The 22,804-nt window shown below is 38.7% G+C and overlaps 1 protein-coding gene across 2 annotated transcripts in view; it reads right to left on the bottom strand.

Annotated features, from left to right (window-relative positions):
• Positions 1-1,477: 1,477 nt before the first annotated feature.
• Positions 1,478-22,804, bottom strand: part of LOC135711355 (uncharacterized) — a 679,421-nt gene continuing 658,094 nt past the window's right edge. For both annotated transcript variants that reach the window (XM_065234152.1, XM_065234153.1), the window contains 3 exons: positions 10,813-10,930; positions 2,621-2,808; positions 1,478-2,471 (listed from right to left, as the gene is read on the bottom strand). In XM_065234152.1, the coding sequence (XP_065090224.1) occupies positions 2,104-2,471; positions 2,621-2,808; positions 10,813-10,930 (674 nt within the window). In that variant the 3' untranslated portion in view covers positions 1,478-2,103. The remainder of the gene's footprint in view (positions 2,472-2,620; positions 2,809-10,812; positions 10,931-22,804) is intronic.

Raw genomic sequence — 22,804 nt, 5'->3', positions numbered from 1 at the left:
TGTTCTACGTTATTTGAAACCATTTTCGAATGTTAGCCATGATGTCCATCTACAAACCGCATTTTACCTAATTGGAAACTAAATAACAAACATGGGACAGACAAAGTCAGACATGAGCAGTTCCACGCCAAATGACGACTAGGAAAAACTTGACCTTCTCCGATACTTTTTGAGATGTTTCAGTTTGTAACACTATTTTTTTTTCATTTTCACTCAAAAAATAAAAAACTAACACGCCTATTTTTTTCCTAGAAAGACTTTGAATTTCTAAACTTCTTTGCTTTAGACGTCATTAAGAGCAGAAATGACCTTTTCGTGCTGCATTTTTTTTTAAATGTTAAAGACGCGATTTTGATATAAAAATTACATGCGAAAAATTGCCAAAATTTGAATGATTGCCCATAACTCACAGTTATGCAAAGTCCCTCGCAAATCGGAGAAGGTCGTGTCTATTTTTTATCCTATTCTGCCTGTATCTCCTCTCATGGTATTCCAAGGTACAAATCAACTTTCTCAATTTAAGAACCTCTATGGGTTTCAGCTCCCCCTTCAGTCCAGCTCTGCTGGATTCTGAGGATTTCAATCAATTAAAACAATAATTTTCAACTAATTACAAGATGTCCTTTATTACTCCATTAAGGCAAAATACCTCTGCAAACCTAAAAGTTTACTAGAGTTGTGCTCTGATACCACAATTGATCAATTTCTTGTAGCAGTGGATTTATGGTCTAAACTGAACAGAGCCAACAATCCCTGTTGCTGACATTTTGTAGAGGCCCATATGTGTTTGAATGGGTGCAATATCCTACGCAGGTGTGGAAGCTGCCTTCCTGCACATTCGATTGTCGTCAATGGATGGCAATCGATGTCCGTCGGTGATTGGCACTAGATTGCGGAACAGAGACCGACGTTAAAAAAAGGAAAGAAGACATTTTATGGATAGAGGTCGGGCCCTTCTCCCCATATATTGAGACGTTCTTCCACACGATGGTTTCATTTGGTTTCTGGTTGTATGAACGTACTTCTCTATCACTCCTGCGGGTTCCACGTAGCTGTCTCTGCTTACGGGTCCGTTCCACCGTTTTTTACCCTGGATACAGGAGTATGATGAGTATGATAATAAATCAAATCTTGATCAAGTCATGTAGTAGGAACAGTCCATTGCCATGTGCAGGTGTCTTCCTACAATAGGTGGTAGCATGAACTTAACAGAGCTAAAAAGGCCGTGATTACCTCTCACCCCAGCAGGCCTGGGTTCAATCCCAGCCGGTGCCGCCGGGATGTTCTGAGGCATAACATCTCTGATCAGGGCTTCATTCGGAAGGGAAGTAAAGCCGTTGGTCCCCGGTTCATGAGTTGATGGGTCGATGGGTAGGGTCCAGGTGTGGGAGCTGCCTCCGTGGCGTTGGTAGCATTGGTGCTCAGCACGGAGAGCAAGAAATCGACGGAAAACAAATCAAGGAAAAAAAAAATCTCGTATTGTGTCATGGTTGCACCTGAGCTCAGAAACTAATTGAAACCCATTGCCGACAGGACAAATTAAAATCATCCCGACGAATGCATCAGCAGGAACTGTTTAATTAATGTTTAATTTTATGATCAACAAGACCTGCAGTGCAAAACAGCACGAAGCAATCAGGGGTTTCATTTTGACCTAGCAGGAGTTAAGTAATCACATAAACCGGGAAAAAGCTTGTAGAAATCAAGCTTTGAACAAATCCTCCGATTCCAGCTAAACTCCGTAAAAGCATCACTTTTGTTCTTTTCTTAATTGTCACTTTCATCCCGTACAGCGAACAGCAGTTCCACCCACAACGGACAGGTATTAGAGAGGTGTTGAATAGTAGAAAAAGTTCTCATTTCAATTACACTACATCTAGTTTTGCTGAAGATCTCACTGCTGACTAATATTTCAGTTGATTTTACCCCTTTATGATTATTTACTATGCTATTTTATTCACAAGTACAACCCACATACAACCCCCACTGACTGCATGTCGGTCGTTGGATGATGCAAGGGAAATGGGGTGACGATGACGACGACGGTGAGGAAGTTCTAGGATATCCCTTGGAATGGGATTAACGTCGCTGCTAGCGTGGGGATCATCTTTTTTGCAGCAACGTTGGTGCCGCGCGCAAGCTTTGAGAGCTGATTTCTGTGCTGCTTCTGCTGCTGATGGACAGTGATCGGATTTTGAGACTACTGCTGCTGCTGCTGGTGTTCGTGCAACTACCGTCACTGGAGGGCATAAAACGACAACGACGACGGATACAAATTAGAAGACTGACTGCCGTTGATGCCAGCACGAAACGACGTCGACGTTGCCTTTCCGTGCCGAGTAGGGTTGATATGAAGGAGATTAATTTACTTAAATTACAACTATTTAGGGTTGCAAGTATAAAAACTAGCACGTAACGTGACGGACAGAGCACCACTCCGCTGCTTGTCTGCATTGCAGCTGGATGTTCACCTGCAAAGTGAAAAAAAAAACGCTAAATCAGATGATGATGGTAGTGCCGCAGGTTAATTAGAGATGGTTTGAGCGTGTTCAGCGTTTCCGGGTGAAATGGAAATGATTTGCTTGTGTTTTGTTTCAGTGGGGTGTTGAATTTTACTTACCATTCAGAACGTGAACCTGTACACTGGCTGAGATGGCCCCCGAGGGAACGCAGGTGTAGTTGCCGGAGTCTCGCAGGGTAGCTCGCGTCAGCATCAGCCGGCTGCTGGTGCCACCCTCGGTTTTCTCCGTTTCCAGGCTGATGCCTCCGCGGGCCGAATCGAAGTCGACCACCGAAGAACCGTGGTACCTGTGGGATGAGCAAGGATGATTAAGATGATTTGGTTGAGAGAAATTCCAATCGTATTGCGTTACTACGGTAAATGTATTATGTTTTGCTCCCAATTCAGAGATTTATCTATTATAGTGTGTTTGCATTCTAAATTCAACAAAATTCTTAATTTCTTTTGTAATAGGGGAATTTACGTATTCTCGGCAACCTAAGCAGCGACGTTCTTTCTATAGCCTTTTTCCCAAAGGAACGCACACATATGCAGTATTGGTTTGTTTACAATCTTTTGCTGCCAGCTGCTCTAACAATTTCAGTCGAAAGAATTGTCAAAAACTGTTTTGAAACGCTTTAACAAAGCTCCAATCTTCTCTAGTGAGAGCGAGTATTGTCGGCAACCAGTTTTTCTTCGGCAACCGTTCCATTTGAACTGCATGTAAATCTGCTGTTCTATTATCGGCAACTCGAAATCAGCTACAATTTGTAGTGCGTGTGTTGCATTTCAAGAAAACCTTGCTAGATTGCTTTTTCTCAGTGGTAAAAATATAGTCAAATTGAAGCTGAAAGCATAAAGAATCGTTTGCATGCATTCAGCGAAGTGTTTTCCAGTTTTACAGTGAAAATAGTGTTTCAATTTGGGTTGCCGAAAATAGTCTGTCATGCCGAAGCCGTCATTTCCCCTAATACTTAGATAAATAGTGATTCTTGCTATCGGTAATTTGTTCCTTATTGATTAAATTATTTTTAACGAACTAATCAAGTTGTGTCCATATTGGGCGTCCTAAGCTTTCGAATAAAATTAAGTGTTTTGTTGTAGGTAATTGAAGTTTTTAACAGTTTATTGTTTATTTCTTGACGATATTTTGTATTTTTTTCAACGTGTCTTGTTTTCTGTACAACACAATATAGTCCCCTACAACTTTGTGTCAAATGTCATTTCGATTAGATGAGCCGTTTTCATTCTATGCTTTATTGTAAAATATCCAGTACGTTATTTTGAACCATTTTGAATTCACTGGTGCAATTTTACATATTTATGATGACTCCAAATTTTCTTTATCGACCATTTCAACTTAAATATTGGCACATCTGCTTGTTTTTGATGGGTGACGTATTGATTTTTCAGTGAGCATTTCATTTATGCTATTGGTGCAAAACAAATGAACTGCCATTAGGAAACAAGATGTCGGTATTGGAATATTTTTCAAGATCTCTGGTCCAAATGATAAAACAAATCAAATTATAAATCTAGGTCTTTGAAAATCTTCAAGCTTCTTAGACATACGGACAATGTTTCCTGATTCCAGCGCTTTGAAGAATAAGATTTTTATGCGAATTCCAAAACAATTTTGAGAAGAGTGTAAAACGTACTAGGGAGAGTTCCACGAGATTTCTGAGATGAATTCATATGGAGCAGTTTCAGGCCAAATATATATAAAAAACTAATCAATGTTTGACTCAAACTGCTTAGATTTGCAAGGAACATTGTTGCATGGGTAATCATTTATATTTTTGCACAAATTCGGTAATTTTGAATCATGCAATTTTTTTCAACATGAAGCATTCAAATTTTTCACTAAATCGGGGTGGGAAAACATCACCTCTTATCTAAATGACGTCTGAGACAAAGTTGTAGCGAAAAAAAGTCTTTCTGTGAAAAATATTCTCGGGCACAATTTCTTAATTATTTTCAGAAAATAATTCCAAACAAACTTTCAATTGATAACTTTTAAATCACTTAGTCGATTTCAAAGATCAACATATCAAATGAAAGGTAATTGAAATTTTTTTTTTTTAATATACTGATATCAAAAACTTGGATTTTGTATTAACAATCATTAATTGTATTTGCTTCTTTATGATTTTTATGGTTTGTAGAGGGCGCAATATGTTTTTTTATAATTTTTAATTTAAAATTTAACACCGTATACCAAGCAATCAGCGTCTTATTGCTTTTGAGTTATATTTTTTAAAAGTAATCAAGTTTTGGGTTTTCACTCAATACTCTTATGCGAATAGACTACCATGCATCTCCATTGATACATACGTATAAATTAAAAAATGGACTAATTTCGGATGGCGATGGTAATGCAATGGAACACATTTTCCTTAAATCCTTAAATCCTTCGACTACAAAAATGCTTCGACGCACTGCCGGGCGGCCTAACGGCAGTTGACCGAAACCTTAGCCATGGCCGATGAAAAGATGGACGTCGGCATGTTCTTCAGCTCTTTCGAGGCCTTGGCGATCAGCTGCACCTCCGTTTTGGCCACGAAATTATTGGAATAGAGCCTATCGGTTGCAGCTGGGGGACGTTGGGATGGTTGGCAGTCTTCCACAACCACGACGTCGCGCTTCACCGGAAAGATGTTTTTCACCTTCAGCCGCTCCTTCTGGATGATTGGATGCTGCTCAGGCACGGCCGGCCTCGACTGACGCTTGCGCAGAACAATGTCCATCTTGTCCAGGTACTTCTTCACCGTTTGGCCGGTTTCTCCGACCTCCCGGTCCAAGGCGCTGAACGATGAGGCCACCTTGCCCACGGTCTTCCTCTTCAGCTTCTGCTGCATTTTACGGTAGCGCAGGATTCCGTTCGACGCTCTCGCCTTTGTCCAGAAGGGAGAGTATATTGTAAATGCCGGATCGGCTATATCCGGCAGACACGAAGTGCCTCACGATGTCCAACTTCTTCGCTCCGGGGTGGAGCTGGCAGTACGAACGTAGTTCGAGCGTAGTTGCCATGACTGCTGCAAATCAGCTGATCACGCTGTCAATTTTTTAACATGGTTGCTATGATTAGCGATGCATACGTTAGCTATGGTGGTGAATCCACCTACCAGGTGACAGGGTCATCGCATGAAAAATCGCTAAAATCAGTCCATGTTTTAATGCATACGTAATGCATACCTGCCTATTTGATTTGATTTATATTTATTTGAGCGAAAACTAAAAGTTGATAACTGCAAAATAATATAACTCAAAAACGAAAAATAAACACTTGGCTGATTGTTGTACAAAAAAGCCTTAATTTTCGAGGAAAAATATAAAAAAAAAACATATTGCGCTCTCTGCTCACAAACCATGAAAACCACAAAAATCAAAAACAATCAATGTTTTTCAATACAAAATCAAAAAAATTAATATCAGTATATTTTGCCTAAACAGTTTAATTAAGTTATGAATTTTTGAAAGCGTAATTTTAGATAAAACCCTATTTTTATGACTACCCTAACATGGAAATCGTCACCCTGATGAAAAAATAAAAACGGGTCTAATATTTTGCTATTAGGAACAAAACAGCCATTTTTTACGAAATTCCGAAAACCACTATATCGTTTTGCTATCGAATGGTTGAATTATGAAAAGTGGTGTGAGTGGAATTAGTAAATAATGGTGCTAGAGAATTTCAAGGGGATTTTAGAAGAATCCTATGTAAATTCTGATGATAATCAGAATGATTTCAAAAGAATTCTGAGGAGAACTAAAATAAAGGGAAAAATAAGAAGATTTCCAAGCAATCTATGCGAAGAATTTCAACGGCATCGTTTTCTGAGGATGGCATAAAAATTATGTTGGGGAACATTCCAATGTAATCGAGTAATATTCCGCGTGTATTCTGTTGTTTTCGGCATTAGATTGTTGAGGATAATTTCAATAGAGCTTTGATTTGATAATTTTGAGGATGTATGAAGTTTCTAAGTCCGTTATCTAGGTCGCTGTTGAAATTGAAAATGTTTGTTTCATTACTAAATGGGTCATGCTTCAATATTTTTCTTAGACTTTCAACTCTACGAGTATTTATAGGATAATTCCAAGTGAATTCTGTGAAGGATTCTGAGGATATTTACAATAACATTTTGAGGTGAATTTCAGGAGATTTCATACAATAATTTTGAAGCGAATGCAAAGGGATCAACACATTTCAGAGGGGAATTCCAAGAGAATTAAGACGAGAATTTCATGAGAATTCAGAATCCCGCGAGCAATTTAGGAAGAATTTTAAGTGGATTCTGAGAAAAATTGTGAGGAGAGCTCCATGAGACTTCTGGGGATATTTTAGATAGTATTTTGAGGTAATTTTCAGGAGAATGGTTAGAAGAAATTAAGAAAATTTTGAAGCGAATGCAATTTTGTGGAGAATCCTAGATGAACTATGTCATTTGCTTGAGTTCTACAGTCCACAAATCCTTTTTAATATTTTTTGGAATTTTCGGAGATTAACAAGATATTTCAAAGGTGAATTCCAAAAGAATTCTGAGGCGATGAACATTCAGAATTCCAAGTGAATTCTGTGAAGAATTCTGAGGATATTTACGATATCATTTTGAGGTAAATGTCAGGAATTTTTTTAGAATAACTTCAAGAAAAATTTGAAGTGAATGCAAACGGAATTTTGAGGAGAATCCTACATGAAAAATGTCATTTGCTTGATGTTTTGCAGTCTTCAAACCCTTTGTAATATTTTTCTTAGACTTTCCGGAGACTAAAAAGATATTTCAGAGGAGAATTCTGAGGCGATTTTGAAAATTCAGAATTCGACGAGTATATTTAGGAGAATTCCAAGGGAAATCTGTGAAGAACTCCATGAAATTTCTGAGAATATTTTCGTTAGCATTTTGAGGTGATTTTCAGGAGAGTTCTGAGAAGAATTTCAAGAGCATTCTGAAGAGAATGTAAAGGAAATTTGGTGGAGAATTCTAGATGAAGTATGACATTTGCTTGAGTTCTGCAGTCCTCAAACCATTTTTAATATTTTTAGTCTTTCCGGAGATTAACAAGTTATTTCAGAGGAGAACTCCAAGGGAATTCTTAGGCGATTGACATGAAAATTTATAATTTCACGAGTATTTTTAAGGAGAATTCCATGTGAATCCTGTGAAGAATTCTGTGGAGATCTCCATGAAACTTCTGAGGATAGTTTCGATAGCATTTTGAGGTGAATTTCAGGAGAATGCTGAGAAGAATTTCAAGAGAATTTAATGGGAATTTGGTGGCGGATTGTAGATGATGCATGTCAGTTCTGCAGTCCTCAAACCATTTTTAATATTTTTTGGTTTTCCGGACACGATCAAGATATTTTAGAGGAGAATTCCAAGAGAATTCTAAGCGGAATTAAAAAAAAATCAGAATTATTTTTGAAAAATTCTGTGGAAAACTCCATGAGATTTATGATGATATTTTTGATATTATTTTGAATAGAATCCGTCATCTAAGATCGCTGTAAAAATTGAATTTTATTTTCATTTCTATAATAGTTGATGTTTTTCTTTGACTTTCCGGAGATTATCAAGACATTTCAGAGGAGAACTCTAAGAGAATTCTTAGAAGATTTTTTAAAGAACTAATAATTCCATGAGTATTTTTAGGAGAATTCCAAGTGCAGAGCTCCATGAGATTTCTGATGATGTTTTCGAGAATTTCAGGAGAATTCTGAGAAGAATTACAAGCGAGTTCTGGAGAGAATTCCAAGGGAATTTCGAGGTGAATGCTAGGTGAAGTATGTCATTTGCTTGTGCTTAAATACCTCAAACCCTTCTTAATAAATTTGTTAGACTTTCCAGAAAATTGATGCTTTGAACATTACCAGATTTATTATCCGTGACGTTATTAAACGTCTTAACTTATCTTGCAATAAGTAACCCTTCGTCTGTTCCTTGGGGTCAATTTGACCCCAAGCCACTTTGAAAGGCAGTACCTTACCTTTTATTTGTAGATGGATTTTACTTATTCTTTCGTGACTAGGTGCGTCCACCGGAGCTCTGTAGATGAGATGAAATCTGCTCCAAAAACATTGAAATCATAAATCCTCGAGTCGAGTATTAGTACAAGACACTGCTCATTGTAGACGAAATACGCGTATCTGATATTTCGCGTATCAAATAAGTGAAGACAACAAATCAAGAAGACCGGCAACTCTTCCATTTTCTCATACAAACGCTATGAGACAGGTACAATTGCGTCATCTGCCGCTCAAAGGTAAATGCTTCGAACGAATTTGATAGCAAAGATTACTTCCTCAGAAGAAGGGTTTGTGTATTTGCTCATTTTTCTATGCGTTGCTTCCACCTTCACTCAAGTGCAGCGCTACTGTATCTGTCGCTTGGATTCTGGCAAAGTTGCAGTTTTCTTGATTTGTTGTCTTCGAAATAAGGTAGTGGAATTAAATGGAAATTTCTAATCCTTCTCTCGCTCTCTTTATTGAAATCGCATTTATTGGGAAATTTTTTATTGAAATACTTCAATTTTACCCCTAATTCAAAATGCCGTATCTTAACGAAACTTCAAAGGATTTCTGCTCAAACCTTTGTAGGGGTAAAAGGTGGGACCATCATCATCATCATCACCATCATCATAATCATCATCATCATCATCATCATCATCATCATCATCATCATCATCATCATCATCATCATCATCATCATCTAAAATTTCAAATAATTTGCAAAGTATATTTCGTTGAATTTCTGTTTAAATTATCAGACTTTGTTTGGAGGAGTGGATCCCTCGGAGAGAGGGGTCATTGTTAAACTATACCCATGAAGTGGCATATTTTGAAGTTGAAGATGTGTATATCTCGAGATCCCAACCAATTAGGATGTTGCTTTCTTCTGCAAAGATATTCAAGAATACAAGGTATTCAAAACTATCGATAGTGTATGATAGAATTTACTTTCTAAATGACGCTAAAACTATATCTACAGATCCTGCTCTTATGGATGGTTCCCGTCTTTAGAAAAAATCTTCAGATAGACAGGACCTAACTTAAGAAAGAGAGTTTAGTTCAGAATTCACTCATCGGGCATTTATTGTTTGTCCTAGCTTAACATCTTGACTAGGAAGAAAGTTCCCGTTTTCGGAAAAGTTGTTCAGATGGGCAAGACCTATTTTATGGTAAAGAGCGGGCTAGTGTGACATTCATGTTTCATTGATTGCCCTAACCTAGCATATGTTTCCATCTTCAGTAAGTTGTTCAGATGGACAGAACATATCCTAAGGTAAAGAGTTTAGTTCAGTGTTTTAAAGATGTACTCAAACAATTCTATGTGAATCATCTTAGTTTAGAATTCACTCCTCAGAGATCGATGAAGCTTAATTTTGTTTATAAGTTTTGCTTTCTTTGACATTTTAAATAATTACAATATCGCTCTCTGTAGAAATCTTAGTCAGAAATTAATAATCCATCAGTTGTCCATTTGAGCAACTGTACCGAAGATGGAAATCTTCTATCTAGTTCATTTGTTGAGTTGGGGCAAACAATTCAAAATTAATGTCACATTAGCGCCACATTGTGAGTGAATTCTGAACCAAATACTTTACCTTAGCATAAGTCTTGTCCATCTGAACAACTTTAACGAAGACGGAAAGTCCATATGAATTAATGAAAACAATAATGTCACACTACCACAGCGCCACCTGGTGCGTTAATCATGAGCTGAGCTCATTACCATAATGTAGATCTTGTCCATCTGAACAACTTTGCCCAAGAAGGAAACCTTCTACCTAGTGAAGATTTTAAGTTAAGAGAAACAATCCAAAATGAATATCACACTAGCGCCACCTGGTGAGTGAATTCTGAACTAAACTCTTTTCCCTAGGATAGGTCCTGTCCATCTGAACAACTTTGCTCAAGACGGGAACCATCCAAAGGAGCATGATCTGTAGATAGCGTTATATAACGTGTAATTAAGATGGCGCAACTTGTGTAAGAAGAGAATTGAGTGTACTTGTAAGCTTCTTTTAACTATTTAATAGAAACTGTTCCAATACCTTCGTTCAAAAGCTCTAATTTTTCGCTTGCCCGGCGCTAAGCTCCTCTCACCAACAACGTCACAATAGTAAACATGAGCTGCTATGCAATTTGACTAATCTGATAACAAAATTAGCCTGTTAATCTCATCCCATTATTGACGAGGACAGCTAACCAATACTGTCACTAGGCCACTGTTTGCAATCACTCTTCCACAAAATCGTCTACCCAATCCAATATCGAGATTCGTGCTCATGCGAGCATACATACCACTTACCATGAAATGGATGACGCCAGCACGTTGACGACGCAGGACAGCGAGATGGTGCTGCCCTTCTTCACGTGCACCTCCTGCGAACCGGTAATCTTGGCCCGGGCTGCTGTCGAGAGAAAATCTATAAGTGACAAGTGGAGTTTGTTTTAATTATTAGCGAGATTTGTGCAGTGTTCAAAGGATGGACATTATTGGGAAATGACGGGACGGGAAACGATTGGACCAGAAATCTGCGCATCGTCGATTCAGAGCGAGTCATTTGCGAGGGCAAATGGAGAGCAATTTGTCAGCGTAGAAGAACGTGCATGTTCCGAGATCGTGTACCTAGTATCGACGATTTTCCGACCGACTGGGTGCGAAAATGGGTGCACGTCTGCCTTCAGAGAGCGTGTAAAATCAATTTGCAGTTCTTCCGGGCGGATAATGCGAATTTTCGCATAATTGATGGTGATCCTGCCAGAGTGGCTTTCTGAAGGCATGTGCACACTAATTTGCATTTTCCAATTTACAAGTTCCGCGTTGCAGCCGACGAGCGTGCGATAAAATTTCGACGGCTCGACGATGGTGACCATTGTTGTTTCGATTTTACGATAGGGGTGGGGGTGACGAGGACGGCTAGTACGAATTAGAAACTCAGACGCCGGACAAAGAGCTGATGCATTTGGATGGAATTGCGAATTTGCAACTAGCAATCAACGGCGAACGATCTATTGTGCTAGTCTTTTCAAAGTGAGCTCGCGAGAAATTTACGGAGGTTGATTGATACCGATGGAACGAACTCATTTACCGTTCATCGTGGATTATCGGCTGGTGGAAAATTAGCGGTGCATGTTGGCTGGAGGTTGAAACTGAAATTTCCATTTCTGGTGAGAAATGATGTCATACCAACTAGAAATCGTTTCGAGGAAACAATTCAACCATTATGAATGTCGCGTTCGATTGCTATGGCAACGATGATGATGATGAAACATGTTGCAATCCAGGGAAGTTTGGTGGCATTGGTTGTAATTGAGTTATAGCATGGGTTTGACAAAGTGTTTTGATTTTTGAGGAATATCAAATAGGGCATCATTTGGTACTATGGTTAAGGGTAAGTTCTGGTCTTCTAATGAAAATATGTTCAGTTCAGTTCGGGTTTTACATGGAAATTGGTATTGCTTCATATTTGGTTTGGCTTGACCTTAACTCACCCGGAACATCGCCGGTGCCTAGTAGCCACTGCAAATTTCAGAAAGAGGTGCCGATTACCGCTCTGTTATGTAAAATGGAAAGGTTCAATATCTAGCTCATGGCTTTTATCGGTCCAAGAACTGTTCATGTTTTTTAGAAGGAATCAATTCCATGAGAAGCAAAAAACTTTTGCTTCGCTATGCATTTATCTGTAAAAGAATTATTTTTCAAAGAAGTCAACTTCAAATATAATAGATATGACTGCAAGGTCATGAAATGATTATCAAACTACCGAGTCAGGCGGGAGCTGAACGTCGACTTAAAAAAAAACTGTCGAAGCAACAGCATTATTATGGTGAAACGTGAGCCAATTTACAACTTGTTATCCCAAGTAGCCATTGGCACTACATTTCACCTTTTTGGCTATATACAGCTGAGCAACGGCTATTTCAGTGTTTGTAAGATCTGATGAGGCCCGTTTAAAGCATTTCCATGCCAAATAGCAAAAAAGAAAAGAAAGAATTTCCGATTTGCAGGAAACATTGCGTAATTGTTTGTTATGGTCAATCATTCTCATTTGAGTTAAAATTGCGCCCTTTAGAATCGTGCAAACAACTGCGTATTGCATATTTTTCAACAAATCTTAACTCGAAAACGTCACTTCCAATTGAACTTACGTCCAAGCTAAAGTAGAAAAAAAAAAATATTTCAAGAAATTAAATCCAAAAAAGTGTAAAAACTTAAATGAATGTTATTATATTATTTGAATATTTTTCACTAAAAAGCTAATTAAAAAGTGCTAAGTGAAATTTTCATCTGCACACTAAAAAATAACAGAAATCATAGAGCAACTTTTTTTTTCTTCATATTAAATAGACCTGGCCATTCGCTTTCAAGTCGCTGTCTGCAGCGTTTTTGCCGCCGAAGAAGTGCGGTTTCTGTTCCGATGTTTTGATGATTTGCATTGCCGAAAAAGTGTGGTATCTGTTCTCTAACCAAGGGGTAAGTCACTCAGCACATTGTGCCGAAATTAGACTCGGCACAACTTGGGAACATCCATCGGCACACGTTCGGCACAATTTCATAGACATTGGATTGTTGTAAATAACATGGGAGCACTTCTGGACAACTGTCATTGAAGTGGTTCACAACATTACGTGCTGTTTGACTGTAAGTTCAGGAACATCCTCTAATTGAATATAACAAAGGAACTCATACCAGTAGTTCAATTATAGATCTTAATACGAAACATAGGTTCTAGAGTGGGCTCAAGAGAAAGAGGCAGTCAATCAGACCCCATTAGTACCCGTAATTCAAATAATGCTACAACTCACACAAAACAAACTACGGATGTCTATTCATCATCCTCTATAGTCGGTCTCCAACAATGTTCCCCATCGGTTCCAACTCTTTCCGGAAGCTGCTTTTTATATGACGAAAGGCTAGGTTTCTATTCTGCCTTTGATGGCATTATAAAACTCTAAAACACAGGATCTTTACTATCCTATGAACACAAAACACCAACATTTCGCACACTAGCCACTTTCCGCGTCATCTTCAATCCGATTTATCCTTGCTTTCAAACCAAAACATTCAAGGTGTCAGAAATACCGGGTTGCCGGGATGGGTAATTTACAAACAATCACAGCTTACTCTATGATCGGCACAATCGACACACTTGCGACACACTGACAACAATATGACCCAAGATTGATGTGCGAATTGACCTACCCCTTGTCTCTAATCCAAGTAACAATTCAAGCTGAACAGTAAGAACAGATCCTGATTTTTGGTTGATTCAACCTCAATAAATTAGCTGATCTAAAGATTGAACAAGCCTTATTTTAGCTTAACACTACTCCGCAAATCAGCAATGCACTACAATTTTTTTGATAGTTTGTTAAATGTAGGCATTTAAGTTCTTCTAAATTCACTGCCTACCTTTCTAATCCCAAGCAGCGGCAGCAGTAGAGAAAAGGTAGAGGAGTTTTTTTTAGGAATAAATAGCTCCAGGTAGATATGGCCTGCGATGGCGTCGGAAGTATTAACATTTGAATTTCTGTGTTCTGTGACTGCTATATAGCACTGAACTTTCAGAAAGAATTCCAAAAGTATAACTCAATTATGGCACTAAAATAGCTTCCACGTGACCATCGAAATAAATTGCGCACTTGTGTCCACATTGTGTTGACTACGCTTGAAAATGAGAGGAATGTTTTACTGTCACCAGTTGTTGTTTACAATTCTGCATTGCTGTACAATACTCTTCCGATTGCTGTTATTCAACTTAAATTTGACGTGTTTCAAGATCATACATTTTGCCACATATATGCTTAAGTGGTCCAGTAGGTATGATAGATGTTTGTGGATTAGCGACCGCCGGTTCGAATCCCGAAAAGCAAAGTTAATTTTTAGACTTATAATAGCAATATAAATATGTAAATTCAATTAGTCAGCACCTTGTAGTCCCATAAAAATATATAAGATATAAAGCGGTCTTCCACAACTTTTTTTTCTAAATAAAACTAGAAGGCTGAACAAGTGTTGGAGAATGTTTTATTTAATGCTTAAAAAGATTATAATTTATGGAACTGTTAAGCTTTTGGCTGATTAAAATCACTCGATTTAGATGTTTAAAAGCTGAACAAAGGTTAACGTGGTCTATGTACAGCAATTATTCAAACTAAGGCTGAATTAAAATCTATTGAACAACACTTGTTAAGCATCAAATTGTTACCTGGGAAGCTTTGCCGATCAGTGTCAATAGTCTTCATCGATCAGCTGAAAAACATTTGAATAAGTCTCAATCATCAAGCAAAGTCTGAAAGAATATCTTAAAGTCTTTATTTTAATTTTGATCAATTGAAGATCTTCAGAAAAGTACTAGCTCAACATGAATAATTGAAAAATTTCCCTATGGACTTTACTGAACTCTTCGACCAGATTATTTTTGTTTTTCATTAATTCCTAATCAGCCTTTCATATTGGAAGAATATCTGAGAGACTACATTGGAAATTTTAAATACATGGAAATCTGCACAATGAAACGTGATCTTTCTGGACCTTGCTACATTAAAGAGATTTTTGGCCAACTGAAGGCCGTTGGAATAACTCCTGATCAATACGCTATCTTGACATAATATCTGAGATACATGATTTGAATAACTGGATGGATCTGAATTCTGTAATTATCTAAAGGACTTTATGGAAATGGTTGATCATTTAAAGGTCTCTGAAATAATTTCTGATCAATCTGCGATCTTTAGACAATATTTTGAATCATGCATAACATCTAGAAGACTTTGTAATGGTTTTTGTTCAAAAATAGGTCTGTGCAAACAAAATCCTGATCAACCTGGTTTCTGAAAGTAATATATTATGAAAATGATTTGATAAACTGGACAGTTGGAAACCCTCAGAACAATTCCTGATCAACTTGATGCGGTGACAAAATATCCAAAGGACTTTTTTTAGGTCTTTAATCAGTTGATTGTTTTAGAAATAATTCCTGAATAACCTGCTATCTTGCGATGCTATCTAAGAGACATGATTTGATATGTTGTATAATTCAAGATCTTCAGAATAAAACATGATAAACCAAAAGCCGTCGCAAAATATCTAAAGGTCTTTGATTAACTAGAAGTATTTGAAAAGATTGCTGATGAACCTGCAATCGTGAGAAATTGTGTTGGAAACATGATTTGAATTACTGACCAGTTATAGATCGTCAGAATAATACCTGGTCATTAGTTGTTTTGACCAAATATCCAAACTACTATATGATACGCTGGCCTTTGAAAAATTAAAAGTTTTTGGATAATTTCTGACTATTATGCTATATTGCAAAAATATCTCAGAGACATTATTTAATCTATTGAACAATTGGGGATCTTCAGAATAATTCCTTGTCAACCTGAAGTATTGAAAAAACGATCTAGAAAACAATATGGAGAACTTTGATTCACTGAAGATTTTGGAACCTTTTCTAATCATCCTTCTTTCTTGAGAGAATGTTTAAGAAATAGCAAGAGCAACGAGTAGTCTTGGCAAGATATCAACTGAACTTTTTGGAGATCAATGATTAACTGACGTTCTTGAAAATAATGCCTGATAAACCTGATGTGTTGACGAAATATCCAGAAGACTTTATGCAGTTCTTTGATCAATTAAAGGTTTTAGGAATAATTCTGTTTTCTGAAAGAAATATCTTAGAAACATGATTTGAAATACAGAAAATGTAGTTAGAGGTCTACAAAATAATACCTGATGAACTAGTAGTCTTGAATAATTACCCAGAGGACTTTATGACGATCATTGATCAATTGAACATTGTTGGAATGAATTTTGATCAACCTGCTATCTTGCAGTATTATTATAGGTATTGTTACCGGATGATTCTCTACTCTATAGAATCAGTTATATACCACATTTATACAATGGAACTTCTTGATCATTACTTACTGGCATACTCTCTTCTGAGAAATAGGGTGGTTTAAGACACTTAATTCTACTTAATAAAAAATAATTTTATTCTAAGGCTTAGGGCAATTCAATTCATCGTTCTTATTTAATTCATCCATTATTTACAAATTTAGTTTTGTGCACATGCAATGATGATCGTTGGGGCCACCTGCTTCGTCACCATTACACTCCACCCGACCATCCATCTCCTCTCCGCGTTCCTGCTAACATGCTTCATGGCTTATGGGGTGATTACACTCATGCTATTTCACTAGCGCTAATGAGCTAGCTGCTAGCAAAAAAGCCCGCCAATAGAATGTAAACAGGGCATCGGCGTCTACCAGCATGAGATTTCAGGAGCAAAACCCCATTACACTGGTCGGCTTTTCGTTCGACGTAAATCTTCTCTTCTATTGCCGACTTTCATGCACTTTGGGGTGGTCTACCGACACGATACGGCTATGAGTCACCGCGTCACCTACAACGATGTGACGCAGCTCAGGTATAAAAAGCACCATTTAAGCCTTCCGACACTGTCCTTTTCTTTTGGTGGAGGAGACTCTATACTCCAACCAAGATCGCAGAACTTCACTGGCAATCGTCCAATTCGTCACCATCAACGATGCGACGCTCACAAAACTCGTGATTATCGTTACACCGACTACGAGTCACCATAGTCCACCAACACTGTTCTTCTGGCGGAAGGACTACTTCGACCTGACTGACAGTTTCACAGAACTACAATAGTCGTTTTAGCGGTCAAGGACATCAAAGAATGTTCACTTCAAATCGTGTAACTGCAGCTCTATCGAAACTCTCTTCAAAAGCACGTTCGAGGTGAAACTTGATCCGGGAACTTATGAACATGATTGTCGAATTGATCTCGACAGGATGATCTTGGTTGGTTGGTTGGGTGGTATCTCACTCTCTTTAACTGTGAGAGTTGCATCGTTGATCGTCATCCGCCGTCGGTCTTACCCTACGAAATAAGTCCTGTGGAGCTGATACTGAAGAACACATCTAATGGCACCACACAGTCCGCTCAGTGTGTGACATTAGATGTGTTCTTCAGTATCAGTATTAGACCAACTGAAGGACATTAGAATAATTCCTGTCCGATGAACGCGGACATATGAAGTAGCCTGTAGATTTGAAGACATACTGTGCGTTTGACTTGCACTGTCGCATTAATGGCCCTTCGCTCATTTTCAACTTCTATTCAATTTTCATACTGCCGTATCCTAATGGAACTATCTACCTACCCTCTTCTAAGACCATTCTCTAGTTAATAAATTATCACACTAAAGCTTCATGCTAGATAGCATTTCCAACCAACTCTGAAAATCGCAAACTTCGCGTATGAAGTAACATAAAAACACTTTGAATATATCCAGAGAAATTTATGGGCAATCTTTAAAATATTTTCTGAGTAGCCTGTTATCATCAGAAAATATCTGAAAGACGTGATATGCATTGTTGAACAGGGTTAATTACTGTAAAAATTAACTTTGGTGCACTCGATGGGTCCCCACGTATGTTTGGCCTCCCGTCAACGTTAACAAGGCCCTGTGTTCCGGGTACTATTCTGGATGTGGTAAAAATCTAACATGAGCCAAAATCTATTATGCGACACAACATTAGCTACACATGAAGTTGCCAAAATCCGACAAATCAAATCCCATGAGACAACAAGATCAATGGTTACATTGTTAAGACCAAATATTCATTATGCTAAATGACTTTATGCCAAATGGCATTATGCCAAATTACCTACTACCATAGAGGTAACTCTAAGACTAGAAGGTCCCGAAGAAAAGTGCCCAACTTTTTGGGTCAGCTCTGGTACTCTCTTCGGTCTCAAGCTAATCGATGCACCCCTCGAAACATAGGAAAATCCACGAACCCCTCATTTTATCTGTCAAACTTTCATACACGGTAACTAGCAACAACTCAAAATTGAGTCGAACATGCTCATTTCAGCGGGAAGTATGGCTATTCAAAAGTGAGTAGGCACACTTCTACTCACTTTTGAGTAAACGACGTTCTCGCGCAGAGTGAGTCAAAACCACTCTGTGATATTTTCAGCCGGGATGTTTCTTTTAATTTGCTTTGATAAAAAATGGAAATGATTCATTAAACTTTAGCTGAAGACGATTGAAAATCGTCTCCGCATGCAATTCCTACTTACCTTAATGCATTTTGGCCGATTTTTTTTACAATAATTTCGCCGTTTCTTAGAGCGTTTACTCCGACATGGCTAGCATTTCCCGGATTTGGCTGACTGAGTGGCTTTTACTCAGTTTGACATTTCTTGTTTACTCAGATTTTGACAACCTAATGCATCAGACGAAATTGAGTACGATCGACTCACCTGGTGAGTAAGCTGAAGTAAGCGAGTAGCGAATCAAAACAAACATAGTGTAGTACTAGAATTTCGACTAGCATGGGGTATGTTAATCAATTTGCTTGGGACCAATAGGTTAGTCAAGCAGTGAGCCAATTTAAAATCGTTAGTTTCCACCTGTTGCTACTACCGAGCTTAAAAGTTGCAGAACATCTTCTTTAGGGACTCTTGAGTAGCTTTGTGGGTTTTGGTCAAGACTGAGAATCCATTTCCAAAACCCATCAATTCCCATTTTATCAATACCATTTAGAAGAATGAATCATGACCATACTTCTGCGTTAATTTCCTCTCAGATGTCACTGCAGTTCTTATTGGCGGCATCGATTGGAAATTACGCTTACACTTAGTTCGGGAAATTGTTTAAAGAGGGCCCTGCAGTCAAAACATATAAGGTACTTCTTTATATGCACTTAGATTAACATCCGAAGTCCCTCCTTTTTTTACATATTCAGCGGCAAAAAACACCCCTTGGATGGGAAATCTATTTGCATGAATAAGGGTTACAACATTTTTTTAGGCCTAGGTAGCACATTTTGTGGTCTGTCAAAGGGAAATAGCATATTTCAGCTTCACTCACAAGCAGTAATGCCAACATTCCAGTTTCCCTTATCTGAAGGGGGATAAAACGAGAGCGAGGTTCGTTTTCATGTTTTCTTTGTCATGCTCTTAAGTGTACCCCACGCGACAATAGTTTCGTCAATATTTCCATCAATATTTTCATGTCAATATTTTCAACAATATTTTCGTGGGGTCATCAATACAGGGTCACTCCTCGCTAACATTGAGGTATCCGATGGAATATTCCGAGTCAAATCACAACCACCTTGAAAAAAATTGCCGAGGAACAGGACCCATCTGCCACTGTAGTCAAACAGAAGGGGAAAATGAGGGGAAATATAGAAACATGAAAGCAAACTTTTTTGATTTTGCGTCAATATTTGCGTATTGAGTGTTAACAATATTTTCGCCCGTGTGGTGCTTGCTTTACTATCATCCTGGATGCAAAAAGTGCACGGTAAATCACTTGAGCTCACTTTCCTTCTCTCTCGGGGAGTGTTTGTTTACTTCTTCCTTATTCCTGCCGCCGAGGTGAGTGCTGCCTAAACTCATAACGCCAGAGTATTTTGAAACCTCCAGTGAGTTCGAAGAGTTTCACCAAGCCTGCTTGTCTATAAGCTTTGTGTGATGGTTTACACACATCAGCAAACCCTAGTTGGAGAAAAATTACGATGTCACAGTTGACTATATTGAGCATCAACTATTTCCCAAATAGTTGAAATCCATCATAGTTGCGGTCCTCCTAAAACATGCTCTGTGTATTCGGATTCCTAGATTGCTATTTATCCAGCAAGTCCATCTATTTCCGGCCACAACCGTTCATTTTCCCTGCTAAGCATTACGAAATCCCGACGACGAACGATGCACCACCGGGCTTTGTTCTCGTGAAATTCCAAAAACCCATTTCAAATACGTCAGCAAAAGTTTATTTTGCAGCTCGATGATAACTCTCTTTGCTCATTGTCCGGGACCGGGAAAATAGCAGGAACCATCAGGTCACCGATACCGTAATCAGGGTAACACCCCGTCCCTGTATGGAATAAGCATGCCTAGAGTCTACCAACATCAGACGACCAAAACTAGAGGTTAGGTAGCTCTGGATGGGAGCTGTAGGAGGTTTATTGTTTGTGAAATTATTTTCCAAATGATGCTTCGACTGTGAATATTCCGGGAAGCAAACAATGCATGACCATTCTGAATTGCAAGTGAGAGCAGAGAGATTCCAACATTCGCGAATGGCAAACACGGAAGCGCTACACCGAATCATTGACATTATTCAGCCCCCGAAGTTGGCGCTGATGCCATCGTTGCTGCAAAGGATGACGAGGGCCGTCCGATACAATAGCGGAAAAGTTTAGTGCCGGTTGATGGACACTTCCTCCTGCAGCCGGTCGGCATTTATCACTGCTGTTGTGCTAAACTATTTCCATTCTTTCGATATATGCTCGTTCTCCACCCACTCATCGTTGAATGGGTGCTTTTCATTCGTGAACATAAAATGGGCTTTTGATCATTATTGGAGTGTCGGTAACACAAGATCCGGCGTCGAAATTGAAGGGCCTAGTCCATTTAGTGGAACTATTGGCAGAGAATGTTTCGACAAATTTTGATATGAAAATAACAGTGGGTCGTTTGTGGACCATACACAAATAACGTAACATATGTTTGACCAAGGTTGCTATAGCTAATTAAATATATGGCCAGACATAACTTCCAACCCCCTTACGTTATTTATGCTTGATCCCTTATAGCATGTAGAGGAATTAGGGGCATAATGAACACCTTAAGGGAAAATACATTTTATGAGTGTAAAATACCCGTAATTGTCGGAGATAAATAGTCAAACCTCAAATAATATCCATATACTATACACTCCAATCGTTTTCAGCAATAAAATAGTGAATTTTAGTCTGTAAAAACAATTTGAAAACTTCTTTGTAAACCGGGTTGGTGGATGGGGTACGGGGCGAAATGAACACCCTTATGGAGCATAATGGACACCTTATGGAGCACCTTGCTAAAAACTGGATTAGACTCAGAAATTGACTCTATAACATATGTACATACCTACGCGAACATGTCCTCATCCCTCCCACATACATACAACCCTCACACACACACATACACACACATACATACACATACATACATACAAAAACGAGAACATAGGGGAGACATTTCTTAAGCTTTACTTCGTATAGGGCAATAAGCAACTCCAAAAGAGTATGTAGAATAAGTTCAACGAGAGGTGCTTACATACCGAAAAGTGCCCTGGAAAGTAAGTAGTTGTTGAATCACGGCAATTGATTGACATGATGAGAGCCCGATTCTAAAACTATTATTGAAACTATGATTGACAGTGGGGTCAGTTTAGTAAGTTTTTAAGTAAAACTAATCAGATTTCAACCAAAACAGTAACACATTTTTATTTAATTCAATTCAATTTCATTGGCGAACACACCTCTGGTGATGTTACCGAAATAAAGAAAATAAAACCAATTCATGAACAATCACATAATGAAGATTAGCTACAAATTGATGCCTTTTTGAAAGGCACACGAAGGGCAGCGAGAGTCCTGGCATTCATGGAACCACAAGCAGCACTTGGAACATTTGATCCAATCCTGTCCTTTGTCAGAATAACTGAAACAACAGCCACATACTTCGCAGAGCGTATCTTGAGCAAGCACCGTTTTAGTTTGATTGCTCTTTCCTTTCGGACGTCCTCGTTTGCGTTTGGGTGTTTTGGCATCACTGTTAGAAATGTGTCTTATTTCAGCTTTGATCACCTTCTTTAGCTGATCAATATCCTTCAATGCCTGCGAGGACTTCAACTCATTTCGGCTGGGGCTTGACGTTATGTTTCGAGCTTTCTCCCTCTTTCGTCCACCGCCAACTTTTCTGGTAACTGTTTTCGGTAGCGGTAGGATTTCCGCAGGAGACACTTTGAAGATGCTTCGGACAGACAAACCGGCTGGAACATTCGAATCCAACGGCGCCAAAGTAGCTTTCGGAGTCAGCATGTTGTTAGCATCCACTTTTACAATCCCTTTTGGAGCGATATTTTCCTTTTCGTTTGACAGTGAATCGTTGATATCTCCTACCTCATTGTGCATTCGCGAAGGTCCTGCTTCAGTATCGGCTGCGTTGGATTCCAGAGCTTCGTCACCAAGTTCATTGTTTGAACGATCGGTTTCTGGGTCTGCTGGAAGAATGTCCGTTACGTCAGCCGGCGCAAAATCATTATCGTTGAAGATAAACCGGTTCAGCGGAAAAATTCCTGCCTTACGGAATCCGTTGACACCAACAGCCGCGTTAGAAGTCTTCATGAAAGCCGAACCGAAAAGCCGGCTGATTTCGTTCAGGGTGACAACCCTACCAGGATTGCATTTGAGGAAACTC

This window comes from Ochlerotatus camptorhynchus, unplaced genomic scaffold (genome assembly GCF_037179485.1).
Source record: "Ochlerotatus camptorhynchus isolate MF236.1 unplaced genomic scaffold, CSIRO-AGI_Acam_v1.1 ptg000432l, whole genome shotgun sequence".
NCBI lineage: Eukaryota > Metazoa > Arthropoda > Insecta > Diptera > Culicidae > Ochlerotatus > Ochlerotatus camptorhynchus.
Note: the sequence above shows the minus strand (reverse complement) of the source record. Positions and strands in the feature narration are given on the sequence as shown.